We start from the raw sequence: 21,048 nt of genomic DNA, 5'->3' as shown, positions 1-21,048 counted from the left end.
TAAATATAAAAGTTGATATGGAAGTTTGCACAGCGGGGCGAAACTTTCGTGCGATGAAAAAAGTTTCCGCCTAGACTTTGACCCCCCAGCGGAATTCATCGGCAGAACTACACAGCTGGGCCAATGAAATTGTTTGTATATAGTCGCGCAGACCTGGGAGAGCCCGAAATCCAGTCAGGACAGTTTGGGAGAAAGATTGATAAACCTCATTTCACAGCACTCCGTTAAAATTAATGGACAAGGACAAGGTCTGGCAGTCCATTGTCCAGCTTGGTGGCAACGGTGAGAGTGATAAGTGCTAAAGAAAGTTGATGTTGATGCTTGTTAAACGTTAGCTTGCTAGCTCGCTGCTGCTGCTGCTACTCGCATCCATATTCACCCACACCCGTTCACGCAGCGCGGACTTGGAACACAACAATGCGAAATTCCGTACCGCGCCTTTGTGTATGGTTTGAGCGCTGTGCGAATATTCCGCAAATCCGTCCCGCATTTCCACATCGCAGCAGTGAGAATGAACCACACTCGTATGACTGAACTGCACTGAGCAAAACAAATATACAAATGAAAAAAACAACTGTCAGCAGCATCTGTTGCGAGGGCACATCGTGTGCTGATCATGTGTATCATTTAAGCGCTATGATTGGCCATTGTTGAGGCATCCACGGCTTTAATAGAGCCGCGCAAAGACACAGCTGAAACAATTTGATGACTGATGACTGAAATAACTGATTCTGAGCACAGAGTACAAGTGTTGAGATCATCTGAGGTAAAAACATTCGCTTTTTCGTTGGTTGGCTCTTGTTTAACACATAGAAGTTTTTCTTGTTAAATACATTACCATACTGTTCAAAGTAAAAGAAAGATCCAATGTTTCCTGTATCATGATAAATGTCAAGGTAAATGTCACCCCCTTGTGGCACTTTAATTTTCCAATTTTCCCCTGCCAATATTGGAGGCAGGCCCGTAGGCCTATTTGCTAATTGAATCCAGAGGAAATCTTGGCCGGTATGACCTCATTAGGCAGACTGGGGATGTTTATTTCAGTCTTGAGGAGAGGACATTGTACATTTGAGGACACAATTTACATTTTAACCTATGTCTCTTATTGAGTAGGCCCCTTAGATGTCTTAGAAAAGAAGTTTTTCTTGTCAGCACTGCTTCCTTAGTATCTGTAGGTCTGATGCTGAAGTTGACTATAAATGCACCCTTTAAAGCTGATATTTCAAAAAAAATTCTTCCCGGGGGAGCATGCCCCCAGACCCGCTTGGGGGGTTCGTAGCCTTCTCTCTTTTTTCACCATTTTCTGTTTGCATCCCTGAGGAAGCACAAGTGATTGTGAATCAGTTTCACCTGCTTTGGTGCAAATCAAAATGCAGCGAGGGGCCTAAGGACAGAGTGATGTTGTATGCTGTAAAGCCCTTTGTGGCAAATTGTGGTTTGTGATATTGGGCTTTAAAAATAAAATTGATTGATTGATTGATTGATTGATTGATTGATTGATTGATTGAACAGGTGCAATGGAGAGGCAAAAGCAAGACAACCCCCCAAAAGGGAATGGTTTTACATGTAGTGGCCACAGACAGTTGCTCTCTCCTTATCCTTCCTGACTGATTCTTCTATAGTTTTGTGTTCTGCTAGTGTCCTTGTCACTACTGGTAGCATGAGGTGGTACTTGCAGCCTACACAGGTTGCACAGGTAGCCAAGCTCCTCCAGGATGGCACATCGATACGTGTGGTCATACAATTACATCAGTAACTGAATACGTGGATTAGTGATCAGTTTCCACCACTCATCATAGCAAAGTGAAGAGCTCTGCTGCCATTTCTTCACTCCAAGCGTAGTTAGGGACACTGTGGATAAATTAAGCATGTAAAGGATTTGACAAGTTTTATCCTCACTGTAGGGACAACAGCCTTCTGAACTCTCCCAAAACCTAGATTGTAAGTAAATGGTCAGGGGTGAGATAGGCCGCTCTGAGGGTCATATATTTACGACTCTGCCCCCGGCCTCACCTCATTCTGAAGGAACTCTTTCACCGTCATTCTGGCATCAAGAGTGGTAAAGGTGTCAATGGGAAACCCTCCAGATCCCAAGTTTCTGATTAACATCCTGAAAAAAATCCAGCGTTTGACAACTCAGCCAGATTAACTGCCAGACCCGGGGTCATTAACTATGCTTTTAAGTTCAACACATCCTCTCCCCTTTTTGTCACATCCATGGGAGCTACCCCAGCTCCATCTGACTCTCACCCGGGTGAAGATGAGATAAGAAAAACAGATGTGTAAGTCGTAAATTCAGTATGCATTCCTGAGCAGAGACTAAGTTTCCCTTGTAACCAACTTGAAATGTCTCTTGAAAGTAAACTATATATTTTATCCCTGTTCTAACATTGTAACTGTGCATAATCCCTGTTTGTTAGTTGAATGATGTTAGTCCCACTTCCGTAAGTCATAGTATGAGTGAGTTATAATTTCATGTGTTTAATCCCTCATTTAACATGGAGTCATACTGCCATCATGTGACCATAGTTAAGAAGGGTTCCCGTAAGAAATCCCATATTATATTCCCATATTATATTTCTAGTTAAAATATAGTTGGATCGATTAATCAACTTGTCTTTATTAATATGTGCTTTCTCATTTAGTTGATGCAATTGCAGACTAGTTTGTAGTGTTTGTTCACAAAACATTTATACTTGTGTTCCGCTGATATATGCGGTATAATAATCATATTAAATCTAATTTGATGTTAAGAGCCGATTTTGACCATAATGGGAAGAGTATGTGTCTATCACGTGTAACATGCTAAAGTATATAATCTCACAAAATAACGTTTCATTAAAGTTCATTAAGTTTCCTCCGAAATAAAGTAATGTCTAAACTAAGAGACCCGCCTTGCCTCAAACACGCCCACTCAAGCTGGTCGGATAAAACTACTGAGGTCGGCGCATCTCCGTACTTACTTTTCCTTCCTGTTACTTTCTTTACTCTTTACTTTGTGCCTTTACTTTATTTTACTTTTTCTTTCTTTTGCCGTCCCTCCTTCTAGTTATACTCTTTATGCCTGAACCTGTTAGCTTTGAAACTTGGTTCCTGCATAACCCTTTCTTTTCTTACGATTGAAATTATTTTAATTTTTTAAGTTTTGCTCAACATGTCCAGGATTGTTTTGTCTGTCCTGAGGTTTCTTTCTTTTTGTATGTGCCTTCAGTATCATTATACCTGAAGCGTTGATAATAACTATGATAATAATATCGAATGGCCAACGAGATTGTTTCTAACTTTATTATAAGAGAGTAGCCAAAGCTAAATAGATGAGCTACTGTTCAACCTTCAGCTCCATCAAAGATTCATCAGATCCAGCTGGCTGCCAGACACGTGCCAAAGTGTCCGCAGAGCAGGGGTTCTTTTGCCAAACTAAGAGAACTGACGTTTGCGGGCCAACTGAAGGACATCGCAATCAGGCTCAACTGCTCCTCCACCACTGGATCCCAGCCGGTTTCATTCTGCTGGGAAGTCTGGGAGCCGCAAAGTGACAGTCCGGGGTCCTCGGAGAAACGTCAGCCAGAGCAACTCTGCTCAAAGTAGGCCAAATCCACCGCCCCTGATGCAGCCGCTGTGTTGTGATACGAGTTGATGTCGAACAGGAGACTTAGTTATTCTGATCTAAATTTAGATGTTATTAGTTAAATGGTTTTGTGCATCCCTGCATCCCCAATTTATCTATAGTCACATACTCTCTCTCACTATCGCCAAACTAAATAACTGACAAAAGTGACCTCTTGTCTTAATCCATTTATACATACTGTTTATTTTGTGTTATTTAATATTATCTTCATTTACTATTCATTTACTCAGTTGTTAAACATTTAGCCCTAAATAAATCTTCATTTATCGCCAAGTCGTTGTCTGTGGATATTTCTTTGGAGCAGGAACTAAGATCACTGTATAGAGAATTCATAACCCAGATATTGAGATTGATCCATTATTGGTAAGTGTACTGATGAATTAATAATTGGTTTCCAGAGTTATTAATTTGATTAGTCGCTTCCCTCCACAGGAGGGTGGTGCCCCTAAATTTATTACGAGTGCAAACATTTTCTTAAGGTATTGCTCCTACATCACCATCCACACATTTGAGAAGTAGCATGTAGTTAGTATGTTTTATGTCGATATGGACACAGTGCCGTGACAAAATATTTGCCCCTTCCCAATTTCTTCTTCTTCTTCTTTTTTTTTTTTTTTTACAGTTTTTTTTTATTCATAACGCTTTGCAGTTTCAGATCTTTAAATGAAATGAAAGAATAAGAAAACCTGAGTATAAACAAAACACAGTTTTTAAATGATCATTTACTTTATTATCATAATGACAAAGAGAAAACAGGATTTTAGATTTTTCTGCACATGTATTAGGAAGAAGAAAAAACAGAAATATCAAATTTATTGTAAAGCCGAATGGAATAATGCGGAATAATGTGTCAGTGATCGGTTTGCATGGGCTTGGCCCTCTACGGCTCGTCCATAATGCCAGCACTGCTGTAGTACTTTCAGTTTTGGTTGTTGATCGTTTCCGTTTTGGTCTAATCTTTCCTGTAATTTTAACATAGCTCACTTTTATAATTAATTACAGAAAAAAAATGACATGATTCTCTTCCATTTCTCTCTACCAGAATGTTGTAATGCTGATGAGCGACATTGTAGACTGGATGATTCCAGACATCCCTAAAGACATCAGCATCCAGATCCACAATGAGAAGATTCTGTTAGTAGACCTCTTCATGAAAGAGGAGCAGAACAAGATCCACAGTCTTGAGAGCAGGGCCTCCACAGGCGGTAAGGAGAACTGCAGCCAGAGCAACAACAACAACAACAACAACAACAACAACAGCACAATGGCTCACCCACGCTCAGGACTGCACAGCAACAGCACTCAAAGCCTCTAATGCCAGTAACAATGAATTCTTAGTTCAGTGGAGTAGTTCTTCGTTAGCAACTCTTGGTTAGCAAGTCTTGCTAGCTGCCTACTCGCTCAGGCCAACCTTAACTATGTGTTTTTGTCTTTGTTCAGAACATTCCAACAGAGAGCAGCTGGCTGATGAGGTGCGAGTAAGTGCGTGCTCAGATTTGTGAAAGAGTACAGGAATCTGTAAATGTGTTTTAAGTTTTGCATGTGTACCAATATTGTGAATGTGTACACAAAGCTGTAAATTCACACACAGATTTGAGAATATGTACAACAATAATCCGTGCTCATATTTGCAAAGAGTACACGTCTTTCAAATGTGCATAAAATGTACATGTATAAAAAAAAAACAGTGTAAATGGCTTTTTTATTAATGTGCTAAAAATCCAAGTAGGGTAGCTTATTTACTAAGCCTGTCATGAATTACGGTCACCAGAATTACTAAATTAAGTGGGGTATTTACGAAGACTACAGGGCTCTATTTCAGAAATCAGGATTAGTGAAAACTGAGTATGTTGAGCCTGAGATGAGGGTAACACTGAGTTTGCGGTTTCACAAAGCCAGTTCAGCATAACCCTGAGTCAGTTACTATGGCAATATACTCCATGAAGCAAACCTGCTGGCTGACAGGTTTGCAAGCCTGTGGCTGATTGCCCGCTGAGCGAGACATGGCGTGTCCTTTGGTGAATTAAGTCATGGACGTTGAGGCACAGTTTATTCAGAGGCTGTTGCATGAGGAGATGGTGATTAGACCCCGTTTGGATGTCTTATTGTTCCCGGAGGAGTGTCCATATGAAATAAACTATGTCACCACACACTCTATCATTTATCTAACAATCTTCTCCACCCAGATATATCAAATATTACACATCTTGGATTTGCTTTATCATCAGAGCAAATTTTACCATAGCCCTTTGGTTCTTCGGCAACGGCAGTTTTCCTTATAACATCAGAGATACTGAACACATCAGCAAGACAACAGTTTGTCGGGCCATAAGAAAAGTGACTCTGGCTCTGAAAAGAATTTTGCCCGTTTCTGTTGTTTTCCCTGGGCATATATCAGAAAGGATCCTCAGAGGAATTCCACAGAATTGCAGGGTTGTCAGTGTAAATAATAACCAAATAATAAATCAATGTGGATACACTATGCAATGATTTATGAATACTTTTCATGAATTTTAAATATTTCACAGTGTAATTGGCCACATTTATGGGACTTACATCCCCATATATATGAACATTGTTAAAATATAAAAATGTTAATATATTTTCTGTATATTAGACACATTAAGGCATCACATTACATAACGTCATATAACATTACCTATTAACATGCTCTGCAATCTCTTCCCATGCTACCTCACGCTGTTTAGCTGCAGCTGCTAAACTGGGGTGAAATAAGTAGCTCAGCTTTTAACTCCACTTTCTGCCATTGAAAATCATGTCATCTGCACTCCATTGATGATGGCTTGTGGTGCTCACTGTGAACATGCTTCCCTCAGGCTAAACATACTCAGAGTTGATTGAACTAATTCTGATCAGCTGTTCTGGAGCTGAAAACTCTAGCTCAGGCTCAACCAATTCAGAGATCAGGATTAGGCCTGAGTTTGTTGAGCCTGCTTTCAGATGTATATGAGCCCAGCTACACTTCATCTGATTTGCACAAAGTGCCAAGAAATAAATGCAGAGAAGTTTTGTTGTTGTTGACACATTTGGAACTGCAAGTGTGTATTCATCTGGCAGGAGGCAACTGGAAATAGAAAGGTGACAGGTTTGTAGCATTGGCGCTCTTATGTGTTGTGTGCTCACTGTTTGGACCTGCTTCTCATCTCTCATCCTCTGTGTGACCAATAAAGGTACTGCAGATTTTAAATCTGATTTTCCCAGACATTAATTTTTGGACACAGTGACCTCTGCTGCCGAGGTCAGTCTGTGGTGATAAATCAGGTGCATTCACTTTTCACATATGGTTTACATTTCCTGGGAGCTCAGTTATCCACAGAGGTCTCTTCCTCTCGAAAACAAACAGACCAGGTGATTAAAACTGGCAAAAACACTGAATAACGCAGTTTCATGTTACAAATCAGTTACTCATTGGCATGTTGAAGATGGGCCACTAGCCCAGCACCTGCTAATGTGTACTCACCTTTTTTCTCTGATAATGTAAGCTCCAGATGTTCAGGAGGTTTTTACCAGGAACTGACTTATCTGCAGAGGTCCCCTCCAAAACAAATTGACCACTTAAACACTGAATAAAGCAGTTTCACATTGCAAAACTGTGTTTTCTGACTCTCCTCGTAGAGGGGTTACTAACTATGCTGGCCAATGCGGTGCACGCGGCGCACCTGGATGACATCATCCAGTAGAAACCTCAGGAAGAGCAACTGAGGAGGGATCCCTCTTCCAGGACAGACAGACGTGCAATAGATGTCGTACAGAACAGATCAACATGATAAATTAACAGTAATCCGTATGACAGTGAGACAATGACAGAAAGAGAGAGAGAGAGAGAGAGAGAGATGCAGGACAGACGGTAATGACAGTAGCTTACAACAACATTAATGAAAGTAATAATATTATCGTTATAGTTCTGGCTACTGTGATACAATATGTTGAAAGTATATATTAATATCTGGCAGTATACATGTGTGACAATAATCATATGTGTATAATAACAGTAGAAGTATGACCAATGACTAATGATGGCAGCCGCAGCAGCAGGAAGCATCTGGCAGGACCACGGCAGCAGCACAACCACGTCATGCTGTCCAGGCACCGCTGTGATATGAGTTAATCTGAGAGACAGTGGAGCACAAAGGCTCCAGAGAAGAAGCCGAGTTAGTGACATCCAGAATGGCCGAGTTAGCAAGATGCAATAATAGAATACGAGCGAGAGAGAGAGAGAGAGAGAAGGTGCCCGGTGTATTATAGGGGGTCCTCCGGCAGACTAGGCCTAAGTCAGCCTAACTATGGGCTGGTACAGGGCAAGCCTGAGCCAGCCCTAACTATAAGCTTTATCAAAGAGGAAAGTCTTAAGTCTAGTCTTAAATGTGGAGACGGTGTCTGCCTCCCGGACCGTAACAGGATGATGATTCCACAGGAGAGGAGCCTGATAGCTGAAGGCCTTGGCTCCTGGTCTACTTTTGGAGACTTTAGGGACCACGAGTAACCCTGCGTTCTCAGAGCGCAGAGTTCTGGTGGAATAATAAGGCACTATGAGCTCTCTAAGATATGACGGAGCTTGACCATTTAGAGCTTTATAAGTTAACAGTAGGATTTTAAATTCAATTCTGGATTTTACAGGGAGCCAGTGCAGAGAAGCTAAAACAGGAGAGATATGATCGCGTTTCTTAGTTCCTGTTAGTACACGTGCTGCTGCATTCTGAATTAGCTGGAGAGTTTTTAAGGACTTACTAGAGCTACCTGATAATAGAGAGTTACAGTAATCCAGCCTTGAGGTAACAAAAGCGTGGACCAGTTTTTCTGCATCTTTTCGGGTCAGGATAGGCCTAATTTTCGCAATATTACGCAGATGAAAAAATGCAGTCCGTGAGGTTTGCGTTAAATGAGAATTAAAAGACAACTCTTGATCAAATGTTACTCCGAGGTTTCTTACGGCAGTGCTAGAGGCCAGAGCAATGCCATCTAGAGAAACTATGTCATCAGATAAAGAGTCTCTGAGTTGTTTGGGGCCAAGAACAATAATTTCAGTTTTGTCTGAATTTAACATCAGGAAACTGGTGCTCATCCAGGTTTTTATGTCTTTAAGGCAATTATGGAGTTTAGTTAACTGATTACTTTCTTCTGGCTTCATTGATAAATACAACTGAGTATGATCCGCATAACAATGGAAATTTATAGAGTGATTTCTAATGATGTTGCCTAAAGGAAGCATATATAGAGTAAATAGGATTGGTCAGAGCACAGAACCTTGCGGAACTCCAAAACAAACTTTAGTACGTAAGGATGATCATTATGAACGTCAACAAACTGAAAACGATCAGATAAATAAGATTTAAACCAGCTTAGTGCAGAACCTTTTAAGCCAATTAAGTGTTCCAGTCTCTGCAGTAGAATTTGATGGTCAATAGTGTCAAACGCTGCACTAGGATCTAATAAAACAAGTACAGAGATGAGTCCTTTGTCTGAAGCAATCAGAAGGTCATTTGTAATTTTAACTAGAGCTGTCTCAGTGCTATGATGCACTCTAAATCCTGACTGAAATTCCTCAAATAAATTATTATCATGGAGAAAATCACACGACTGGTCTGCGACTACTTTCTCAAGGATCTTTGACATAAAGGGAAGATTAGATATTGGTCTATAGTTGGCTAACACCTCTGGATCCAGGGTGGGCTTTTTTCGCGGCAGATAATGTGTTATTTACAGCCTCATTGTCGGTGCCCTGATCATTCCCACTATATGGATGTACGCGGCTCTCGCGGATCAAAATATCTTCCGAAGGATTCCAAATGACACCAAACTTATCTGGGTGAGTAAACAACCATATTTAATGACAGAAATAAGGTCCAGGTTGTAAAAAACGGAACTTCCCCTTTAAGATGGGTCCTCCGTTCTTGAATTACAAATCCAGCGGAGGAAAAGTCTTTGACTGGATGATGGAATGGAGAAAACATACCGCACAATCACTGCCAGGCAGTGTTGGGCAGAATGTTTTCTAATGAAATTTCAGTAATAATATTATAATTACTCCAAAACCAGACAACTCGTTACAACGTTACTTTAGTTATCACATCACCACTGACTTGAAATACAACAGTCATATCAGCGGACTCATTTTCGTAATTGTCAAGCTGCGCACACAGGACATAAAGCAGCAAGCTAGTTGGAAATGCTTACCATAGCCGCTGGAAATATTCCCATTACTTTGATTTTGTCAGGAGGAGAGATGACAAAAACACTGTTGCTGCAATTAAACGGACTAAAACGCTTTTCACTGCAAAAAACATGCACCCAAACCTCCGGTCTGAAACAACTTGGCTACTACGACCACCAACACAACTACGTTAAGCTCCAGGAAATACACCCCACCAAAGGTGAGCCCTCCTCGGCCATGGAGGTCAGCTGAAGCACTACACTGGCTAAACAACCAATGCTGGATTTTAGTCTTGGATAGCTGTAGGCTACTAAGACGTGATGAAGCTTGAGGCTGGATATGTGGAGGATGAAATGTTGCTCAATGAATGACTCAACATCTTTCGGGCAGAGCCTTTGGAAAATACCGGTCACAGGCAACAGAAAACCCCCAGGTAAAAAAGGGGCTATCTAGCCTGAGCTATACTTATTGACCCTGACATTCCCACAGAGGCACATATCTGAATTTTGGGGATATATGCAATTACCAGTTTTATGGTGTGTAACGGAAAAATAATATAGTAGAGTAGTGTATTGAATTACTGTTGGCCGAGAGTAATAAGTAAAGTAATATTATTATGTTTGAAAAGAGTTATGAGTAATATATTACATTTTTAGAGTAACGAGCCTGACACTGCTGTCAGGTTAGGAGACATTTTAGCATGCTGTTTCCACCACCATAAAACCTCAAAAGGATCCTGCTTGGGTGTTATAAATCTGATGTGGGCTGCAAAGTTTCATTGCTGGAGTCCTCACATTGATGATGAAGCAATTGTGGCTAATAGTGATTTAGATATCAAAATATTACACATATACTGCACATCTTTTTCATTTGTTTTGCTCTAAAAAATATATAAATATATTTATGTTCTCACCTGCTGCCTGCCCACATGTAGTTCATTTTTACCCCTGCTCGTACCCGTGAATTTATTTATATACATATTTTTAACAGTTACACAACTTTTTGCGGGTTACCCCTTGGCACCCTTGGGTACCTGACCTGGTGCAGGATTCTGGAAGAGACCACTGCAGATAGTTCAGCTCCTGAACAATGAACACTGAATTCTTATCAGGAGAAGTTTCAACTAGCTGAAATCTGCAGTCCTCACTGCTAGACACTACTTAATCTCCCTAAATCTTACATACCATTCCTTTAATTTAACATATGTACTGCGTAAGACCAAACACATCATTTACAGTTGTGCCACCTTTCTTTCATTACTTGCTTGCAGGACAAGCACTGTAAATTCTTAAATAATATATAATATAATAATATATAAATAAATAAATATATATCCCTCAATACTTTGCTTAAAAAGCTGAAACTGCAGATAATTCTTTATTTCCACCTCAAACACACTTCTCATTTGTTCTTTGTCATGTGCTTTTTGCTACACTCCTGCCATACTTAGAAATTGTGGGGAATATGTGGGGATCTCTGTAACTTTCAGGCTGTCTTTGCCCTGAGCTGAGGCTCACAGGCTCAGGTATGGCTCTCAGTGGTTGAAAATGTCTGGAAACTAGATCCCAGCCGGCTGCCAGCCAGAGATTCTCCTGCTGGGAGCGGTGATTTTAGATGGTTGGCACTGTATCTGTCCTGCTGCAGCTGAGTGACTTTGTGCCAGAGACAGACATGGTTCTGTGACATCTATAGTGCAATGTCACATAGTGTAGAGCCAGTATTTACCAAAATACAAACAACTATACACTGCCTTATTTAATTGAATATTTCTACTGTCTGTGCCTCTCCTCTTGTCTGTGCACCATGTGTAGGTCAGCATGTGTATGGAGCTATATTGGGTTTTGATCTTGAATTTTGAAAAATACATCAATGTATTCAAAATAAATGTACAAAAAGTTTTTTCAGGTTAAATTTAATTATGATTCACTCTGGTAATACTTTTGATTAAATTATTTATTTTCATTTTTCACTTTCATATATTTAGATATCTTTTCAGATTCAGATCTTTCAGTTCAGTTCAAATCAGTTTCAAATCTTTTTTTCACTTTCACACTTTCAGATCAGGTACAGCTTTACATTGCTGCACTGTCTGTTAAATTCTGTCAGTATTTTTTAGCTAGCCTCAAGCATTATAGTTCTCCAGGCTACAGCAGTAGCAATTTTGCCAAGCTGGCAGTCCCTTTTGTGTCTGATCTCTAATGGAAAGTTGTGGAAAAGGTAGATAAGCCTATGTCTGCTTGTTGTTAATGCAGCTTGGAATGCACTATGTATTCGATCATTGCACCATGCCATCATTTTTGGGCCACCAATTTTTTATGCCTCTGCACCGGCACCAGCTGTGGCCAGAGGCATTATGTTTTCACAGTGTCTATCTATATGTACGCATGTGTGAATGCGTTGAGGGATTTTTTCAAATTTGGCACAAATATCCACTTGGACTTAAGGAAGAACTTATTAGATTTTGGTGGTCATAGGTCAAAAGTCGAGGTTATTGTGACCCCACAAAACATAAGACTTAAGAAACTTAAGAATTCACACACTATATGACAAAATTTCACTCAATTGTTTAATATGATAAAATTATGAAGTGATGACATTTTATATCCAAAAGGTCAAAGGTCAGCTTCACTGTGTCATCATAATGTTCTGCATAAAACACTTTTCTGGCCATTACCCCGGAATATCTCAGGAACAGAAGGGGAGACATGCGGTCAGATACTGAATTGTTGACACTAATCATAAAACTGTGCTGATTGTCTGGATCTTCTGTGCTGTTGGGGGAAAGATGTGTGTGAAGCATCCATGTTTTCACAGACATGGCTGTAAACTATAAAAGAAACTTGACTGGTTCGCAGAGGCATACAACTCTGAGGTGGTAATTCTTGTTAAATTCTTCTGCACTGGTACATAGCATTCCTTATTTCTGTTACTGTCATGATACAACATACATTAGCCTCGAAACCAGGCTCTTCACATAAAGTGAAGAGCCTGGTTTCTATTCACTCTGAATTTTGTCTGGATTCTGGTTCCGGTCTAGAGAGCAGATGCCGAATTCACCAAATTCACCAAAGTAAAACTTTAAATTCTGGCGCACCATCGATTTGGGGTGATGAGGGGTGTAAGAAAATCGATTAACTTAATAGCTTGGGGCTTTTCTTGTAAATTATATTCTTTAAATTAAAGTTTCACCGCATGTTTATTAGCTTGGTGCTTTTATTTTGACGGAAAGGCGCATCCATCGAATTCCGGATCCTGTCTCACTCGCCCTGGTTCCGGTTCCTTACCAAAACGGCCAATAACGGCCCCAGACTAACATACATAGGGGATGGTCCTTTTTTATTTACTGTAAAAATAATGCACAATAAAATGCTTTATGTCCACTTACTACCAGTCCATGGCGTTACTGGACACTGCATTTCTGTGTTCTACTAATACTCCAAACCCCCCAGAAGTTTGTTATATTTAGAGGCGTGGACCCAGGAATACTGAGGAAATACAACACTTGGACTTCCTGGCACTAGCATGAGACAGATCACCTCACACATTTACAGATCATGACAGGGGTGCAGGAGCAGTCTTGAAGCAAAATACTTCAGTGTTTTGCTCATTAATTAAAGGCCATTTACAATGAGTTTATGAGTACATGTTTTCTGAATCTTAGATACATGTACAAATATGTAGAAATGTGTTTACCTATTCACAATTCTGAGTTGTCATTTTAGGGTTGTGGACACATTCACAAATTTGAACATGTACAAAAAGAGGAGCAGTTTCACAACTCTACTCACACATTAGCAAATTATTTTGCTATGTATTCGGCTCTACACAAACGTCCACAGCAGATGTTATGACTACATGCTGGCAGTGTCACAGCAGCGACACAGAGGCATGTAGAGAGTGGGCATGGTGTAGCACAGTGCCTATAGCTATTGTGATGTGTATAGCGCATGTGCACTTTATCATGTAATAGATGATTGAAAAATGTCTCATTATTGCAAGTGTTGCTTCATTTGCTCTTTTTTTAATACATTGCATTATCAAGGTATAAACTGTAGCTTTGAATTCTAGATATATGGTTTGCCTGCCACTGTAGTTTGGTATTTTTTCATATTTCAAACATATTTCTTGAGAAATGTTTCCAACTTTTTTGAATTTGATTTGCTATGACTGCTTGCTTACATTACATCATGATTGTACTGTGAGTGATGTTCTCTTGCTTAATGACGTGGAGAGGAGGAGGAACATGTGAGTTTCCATGCATACTCTGAATAAATATTGTATTTCTTTAGCATCTTTACTCAGGAAAGTATGATTCCCTGCTTCAGTTATGTATGTGGGCTCACTACAAATAGACACCTGAAGCCACTGAATAAACCAACCTTTAAGGGACTGGAGCACACTGACTGATTCGCCTGTAATGGTGCAAACAGACTGAAGCCCCTTTTACCCTGCACAAAACAACCCTCTAAAGGCAAATTTATACTTGTGCATCAGCTCTACACAGAGCCTACTGTAACGAGCTAAAAAAAATCCCTTGTGCATCCTTTGTGTTGTTTTTTTGTTTCCTTGAGTCGACTAACTTTGAAATTAGATTAAATTGAAACCTGACTGGCACCCCAGAAAAAAAAAAGGTAATATAAAATAAAGTCACTCATAAAACCGTCACACTACGGCATAGCCTACACACATGGCCTACGCCATTGCAAGCATTTGTACTTGTGCGGTGGTGTGTCTGTGTCACTCTGCAGTTACATTTTCAAAACATTAGTTGGCAGTGGGGTTTCCGTAAAGAAAACTGGCATTCGTGGATTCAGAAGTTCAAGCTCTACCTGGTAGCCAGCAGCATCTTGGAAAAAATGGCCGGAGATGAAGTCATAAAGGTATTTAATACCATGGAGTTAGATGATAATGTGGATGATTTGGATGTATTGAAGGAAAAGTTTCAGCAGTATTGTGAGCCAAGGAGGAACAAGGAAAAAGTGAGTCTACTGATGCCTACGTCACTGACCTGAAAAATACAGCTAAGGGGTGCGGGTTTGAACAGCTCACAAAGTCGCTGATAAAGGACTGCATTGTGTGTGTAGTTGCAAATGACCAGGTTAGAACAAGACTACTCAGAGAACCTGACTTGTCATTCAGCAAAGCTGTTGATACTTGCAGAGCAAATGAAGCTACAAAAAGCCACATGAAAGCTTTCCATGAAGAAAACAAAGTGGCAGTGAACAAGCTAAAATGAAGGTAACAAAAATGCCAAATGACAGCCATGCCAGTGATAATAGAGAATGCAGTAAATTTGGACATAAACGTGAGCCTCACAAGTTCAATTCAATTCAGTTCAATTTTATTTATAAAGCCCAATATCACAAATCACAATTTGCCTTCCGCATGTGCAGAACAAAGTATAGGAACATTCAACAAAAGTGAAAAGAAGTGTACATCAAACTGAAAAGGAAGAAAGTGAAATGCTCATTGGAACTATCGATACAAAAGAGAGAGGAAAGACCAAAACAACTAAGGTTGGGAAAAATAGCAACAGTTAAAACAAAACAGAAAAAGTGGACTTAAGTACCCAATTGAATGGCCATTAACACACATTCAGACTAGACACAGGTGCAAACTGCAACGCCCTACCCCTGAAAATAATTCGAAAAGTTGCAGGGAAACATACACTTTTGATGAAGTCCAGCTTTAAATAAGTGACCTATACTTGCCACTAGATGGCGCCATTGGGCATGGGGAAGCTGAAATGTGAGTACAAAACTGAGGTGCATGAGTTGGAATTCTAGATAATAAAAGACAACATATCAGCAGTCTCAGGAGGAGATGCCTGTATAGAAAGGGGACTAATAAAAAGAGTGTACAGAGTGGACAAAGGAGAGGATTCAGACATAGTGAAGGCTTACAAAGATGTGTTTACAGGACTTGGGTGTGTCCCTGGCCTGCATCGCACTCACATTGATCCAGCAGTGACTCCAGTGGTTCATCCACCCAGAAAGGTACCTGTAGCACTGAAAGACAAAATGAAATGTGAACTAAAAAGAAAAGAACAACTTGGTGTGGAGGAAAAACAAACAGAACCGACAGACTTGGCTAACAGCATGGTCACTGTCCAAAAACCAAGTAAAAAAAAAAAAGAGGACTCTGCAATGACCCACAAACCTCAACAAAGCCATAAAGAGGGAACACTGTCCCATATGGACAGTAGGGATAGAGTTCAGGGGGTTATGGCAGAAATGTCAAATGCAAAAGTCTTCTAGGTACTGGATACAAACCATGGGTTCTGGCAAATACAACTGGATGAGAAAAAAGCCAAGCTATGTACATTCAACACACAATTTGGTTGATAGCGGTTTAAACTGCTTCCCTTTGGTGTTTCATCTGCTCCAGAGGTTTTTCAGAAGTGCATTGCTCAGAGGCTGGAGGACTTGGAGGGAGTTGTGACCGTCATGGACAACATATTATGTGGCGCAGACAAGGAGCAATATGACACAAGACTGAGACAGCTTCTTAACAGAATAAGGAGCATCAACCTCAAACTTAACAAGGACAAGTGCAAGTTCAGAATGACAGAGATACCACACATTGGACACATTCTGAGTGCAGAGGACCTGAAACCAGACCAAGAAAAGGTCAGAGCAATTAAGGACATGCCATAACCATGACAAAGCAGGCATGGTGCAAGTTCATCCCGAACCTGTCTGATGTGAGTGCACCACTCATAAAGCTTTTGGAAGGGGATGCTTAGTGGCATTGGGAAACACAGCAGCAACAGAGTTTTGAACACCTGAAGAAACTCGTAAGCAGTGCCCCAGTGCTCAAGTATTATGATGTTAACAAAGATGTCACATTGTCTGTAAATGCAAGCTCTGAAGGATTGGGAGCTGTAATAATGCAGGTAGCACAACCAGTGGCATATGTCTTCAAGTCTCTCACTGACACACAGAAAAGATATGCACAAATAGAAAAAGAACTACCACTACTACTACTACTACTACTACTACTACTAGCCATTGTGTATGTGAAAAGTTCAAACAATATCTGTATGGAAAATGAGTACAGGTGGAGTCTGACCATAAACTATTTGAGTCAGTGTTCAAGAAGGGACTACACAAAGCACCTCCCAGACACTAGAGGATGCTGATGAGGTTACAGACTTTTGACTTGTGTGTGAACTACAAGCCTGGAAAAGAGTTGCACATTGCAGATACCTTCAGCAGAGCTTATCTGCAAGAACAGATGAGGAGGAGTTAGAAGTGAGTCATCTATCAGCACACTTCCCAGTCTCACAAGAAAAATCAGTTCAAAACTGCTACTGCAGAGGATACAGATCTGCAGTTAGTGACGAAAGCAGTTCAATCGGGGTTGCCAGAGCAGATTTGCCAAGTACCAACCGAAATAAGGAAATATTGGACATTCAGAGAAGAACTCAGTTGCTCAGAAGGACTTGTTTTTAAAAACTCCAGACTCGCTGTGCCACGAATACTGAGAGCAGAGATGCTGAAGAAAATTCATGAAGCTCATGTGGGGATCGTCATATGCAAAGAAAGAGCTAGAGAAGAACTGTTTTGGCCCAGCATGTCAAAACAAATTCAGAACTTTGTTTTGAAGTGTGCCATCTGTAACGCTTTTCAGAAAAGTAACGTGAAAGAACCACTGCGCTGACATGACATTCCTGATAGATCATGGGCAAAACTAGGTGAGGTCTGTTCTATTTTGACCAAAGTGAATTTCTTCTGTGTGTAGATTACTATTCAAAGTACCCTGAAATTGCCAAACTGTCCCAAACAACAAGAAATCATGTAATAATAGCTCTTAAATCCATTTTTGCAAGACACAGGCTATCAAGTAATGTCAGATAATGGGCCGCAGTTTCCAAGTGAGGAGTTTAAACAGTTTGTGCAAGAATAGGAGTTCAAACACACTCATCAAGCCCAGGACTCCCACTGGCACTCAGAGTTATGGGGGCACTGGCCCCTGCCGCCCCCCCCCCCTCCCAAAACCGCCATTGGCTGGACTCTAGGATCGTGAATGACAAGAAGGAAATTTTGAATGATCATTTTATCAAATCTGCATGGCTCTCTGTTTGAACAACTAAATTGCATATATGACGCTGCCAGAGAAAGAGGGGGTCTTATTTTCAGGTAATGTTTCTTTCTCATTCAGACCCCTTAACCGTTTTGAAGTCTATTCTGCTCTGTGTAATTCCAAGTACACCTGGATGAGCACCAATTTCCTGATGTTAAATTCAGACAAAACTGAAGTTATTGTTCTTGGCCCCAAACAACTCAGAGACTCTTTATCTGATGACATAGTTTCTCTAGATGGCATTGCTCTGGCCTCTAGCACTACCATAAGAAACCTCGGAGTAACATTTGATCAAGAGTTGTCTTTTAATTCTCATTTAAAGCAAACCTCACGGACCGCATTTTTTCATCTGCGTAATATTGCGAAAATTAGGCCTATCCTGACCCGAAAAGATGCAGAAAAATTGGTCCACGCTTTTGTTACCTCAAGGCTGGATTACTGTAACTCTCTATTATCAGGTAGCTCTAGTAAGTCCTTAAAAACTCTCCAGCTAATTCAGAATGCAGCAGCACGTGTACTAACAGGAACTAAGAAACGAGATCATATTTCTCCTGTTTTAGCTTCTCTGCACTGGCTCCCTGTAAAATCCAGAATTGAATTTAAAATTCTACTGTTAACTTATAAAGCTCTAAATGGTCAAGCTCCGTCATGTCTTAGAGAGCTTATAGTGCCCTATTATCCCACCAGAACACTGCGCTCTGAGAACGCAGGGTTACTCGTGGTCCCTAAAGTCTCCAAAAGTAGATCAGGAGCCAGGCTCCTCTCCTGTGGAATCATCTTCCTGTTACGGTCCGGGAGGCAGACACCGTCTCCACATTTAAGACTAGACTTAAGACTTTCCTCTTTGATAAAGCTTATAGTTAGGGCTGGCTCAGGCTTGTCCTGTACCAGCCCCTAGTTAGGCTGACTTAGGCCTAGTCTGCCGGAGGACCCCCTATAATACACCGGGCACCTTCTCTCTCTCTCTCTCTCTCTCTTATCCTGTTACTACATCTTGCTAACTCGGCCATTCTGGATGTCACTAACTCGGCCTCTTCTCCAGAGCCTTTGTGCTCCACTGTCTCTCAGATTAACTCATATCGCAGCGGTGCCTGGACAGCGTGACGTACGTGGTTGTGCTGCTGCCGTGGTCCTGCCAGATGCCTCCTGCTGCTGCTGCCATCATTAGTCATTAGTCATACTTCTACTGTTATTATACACATATGACTATTATCACATATGTATACTGTCAGATATTAATACATACTTTCAACATATTGTACCACAGTAGCCAGAACTATAATTATAATTATAATTATAAAATTATTACTTTCATTAATGTTGTTGTAAGCTACTGTCATTACCGTCTGTCCTGCATCTCTCTCTCTCTCTCTCTCTCTCTCTCTCTCTCTTTCTGTCTCATTGTGTCATACAGATTACCGTTAATTTATTATGTTGATCTGTTTTGTATGACATCTATTGCAGGTCTGTCTGTCCTGGAAGAGGGATCGCTCCTCAGTTGCTCTTCTTGAGGTTTCTATCGTTTTTTTCCCCGTTAAAGGTTTTTTTTTGTGTGGAGTTTTTCCTTATCCGCTGTGAGGGTCCAAAGGACAGAGGGTTGTCGTATGCTGTAAAGCCCTGTGAGGCAAATTGTGATTTGTGATATTGGGCTTTATAAATAAGATTGATTGATTGATTGATTGAGATATGCCCATTCAAAGTTTGCAATTTTATTCATTTTATCGGTTGCTATAGCACCTCCCTTTGGCCAACTGATGGCTTATTATTATATTATTATTGCTTTATTCGCATCCTCCCATTACCCTCTACCACTGTGCCAAATTTCACATGGATTGACCAAGTCAGTGAGGAGAAAAACGTGGGACAGACACACCCACAGACAAACAGCGTTTTCATAATTATATAGTAAGATAGGTGCATCCTATTGACCTGCGAACATGGAGCAAACAAAAAAAGAGAGAGAGAGAAAGTTAAACTTGTCCAGCACTGAGACTGAATTTATTATAGGTGAAGTAGGGTAAAGAAAAACATCTAATTTTCTTCGTCTTCTGTTGGTGGTGTGACAGGGACAGGCAAATCAAAGGCCTGGAAGGAGGTAACAGGTGCAGTTAACACTGGGTGCTGTTACATGATGGCTTCTCGTTTGGAATTTTTTACTTGTTTATTTTAATACTGGGGCAGCACGGTGGCGTGGTGGTTAGCACTCTCGCCTCACAGCAAGAGGGTTGCCGGTTCGATCCCGGGCGTGGGAGCCCTTCTGTGCAGAGTTTGCATGTTCTCCCCGTGTCAGCGTGGGTTCTCTCCGGGCACTCCGGCTTCCTCCCACAGTCCAAAGACATGCAGATTGGGGACTAGGTTAATTGATAACTCTAAATTGCCCGTAGGTGTGAATGTGAGCGTGAATGGTTGTTTGTCTCTATGTGTCAGCCCTGCGATAGTCTGGCAACCTGTCCAGGGTGTACCCTGCCTCTCGCCCGATGTCAGCTGGGATAGGCTCCAGCCCCCCCCGCGACCCTCAAGAGGATGAAGCGGTTAGAAGATGAATGAATTTTAATACTGTACCTGAAGTTATATTTGAGCAAAAAGGAAAATGTTTCTTAACCTGTCACTATTTTTGTTTGTTTGTTTGAGATGATGATTGAAAAGCTGGTTGTATCTTGGTTAAAATATTGCAATATCTTGTGTGCTGTAAAGTGGTTTGAAAAAAATGAAATCGGAATCGGCCAAAATCGGAAATCGGTATCAGCCCAAAAATTGTAATCAGTGCAAGTCTAATGCATTACCATAGAGATAAAAAAAAACCCAACAACTTTTCACTGAGCTCACTAGAGAAAGAGGTCAACTGGGACAGCTCAGATGTTGTTATTTTGAATAAGTAATGAGTAATGATTACATTGTAGATTCTAACATATATTCACAATAGTAAGATTACATTTCACTGTCATTGTTATTTAATATTTATGCCCTTTTTGTTGTTGGTTATATTTATGATTATTTTATTCAATTAGACAATTAATATTCCAATTATTACTAACTGACTGGTCATTATTCACCTGAATGCGCTGTCATCCCTCATTGTGGCTTCAGACAGTCGATGTGACATATCTTTTGCATGCCGGCTTGCATACTGCAGAATTCAACCGGATGTAGTAGAACATCCTGG

The 21,048-nt window shown here is 40.6% G+C and overlaps 1 protein-coding gene across 1 annotated transcript in view; it reads left to right on the top strand.

Annotated features, from left to right (window-relative positions):
* LOC125887526 (anoctamin-1-like) overlaps positions 1-14,097 on the top strand; it is a 147,223-nt gene extending 133,126 nt beyond the window's left edge. The window contains exon 24 of the mRNA XM_049574418.1: positions 4,671-14,097. Within this exon, the coding sequence (XP_049430375.1) occupies positions 4,671-4,943 (273 nt within the window). The 3' untranslated portion in view covers positions 4,944-14,097. The remainder of the gene's footprint in view (positions 1-4,670) is intronic.
* The last annotated feature ends 6,951 nt before the right edge of the window (positions 14,098-21,048 follow it).

This window comes from Epinephelus fuscoguttatus, linkage group LG4, assembly GCF_011397635.1.
Source record: "Epinephelus fuscoguttatus linkage group LG4, E.fuscoguttatus.final_Chr_v1".
NCBI classification, from domain to species: Eukaryota; Metazoa; Chordata; class Actinopteri; order Perciformes; family Serranidae; genus Epinephelus; species Epinephelus fuscoguttatus.
Note: the sequence above shows the minus strand (reverse complement) of the source record. Positions and strands in the feature narration are given on the sequence as shown.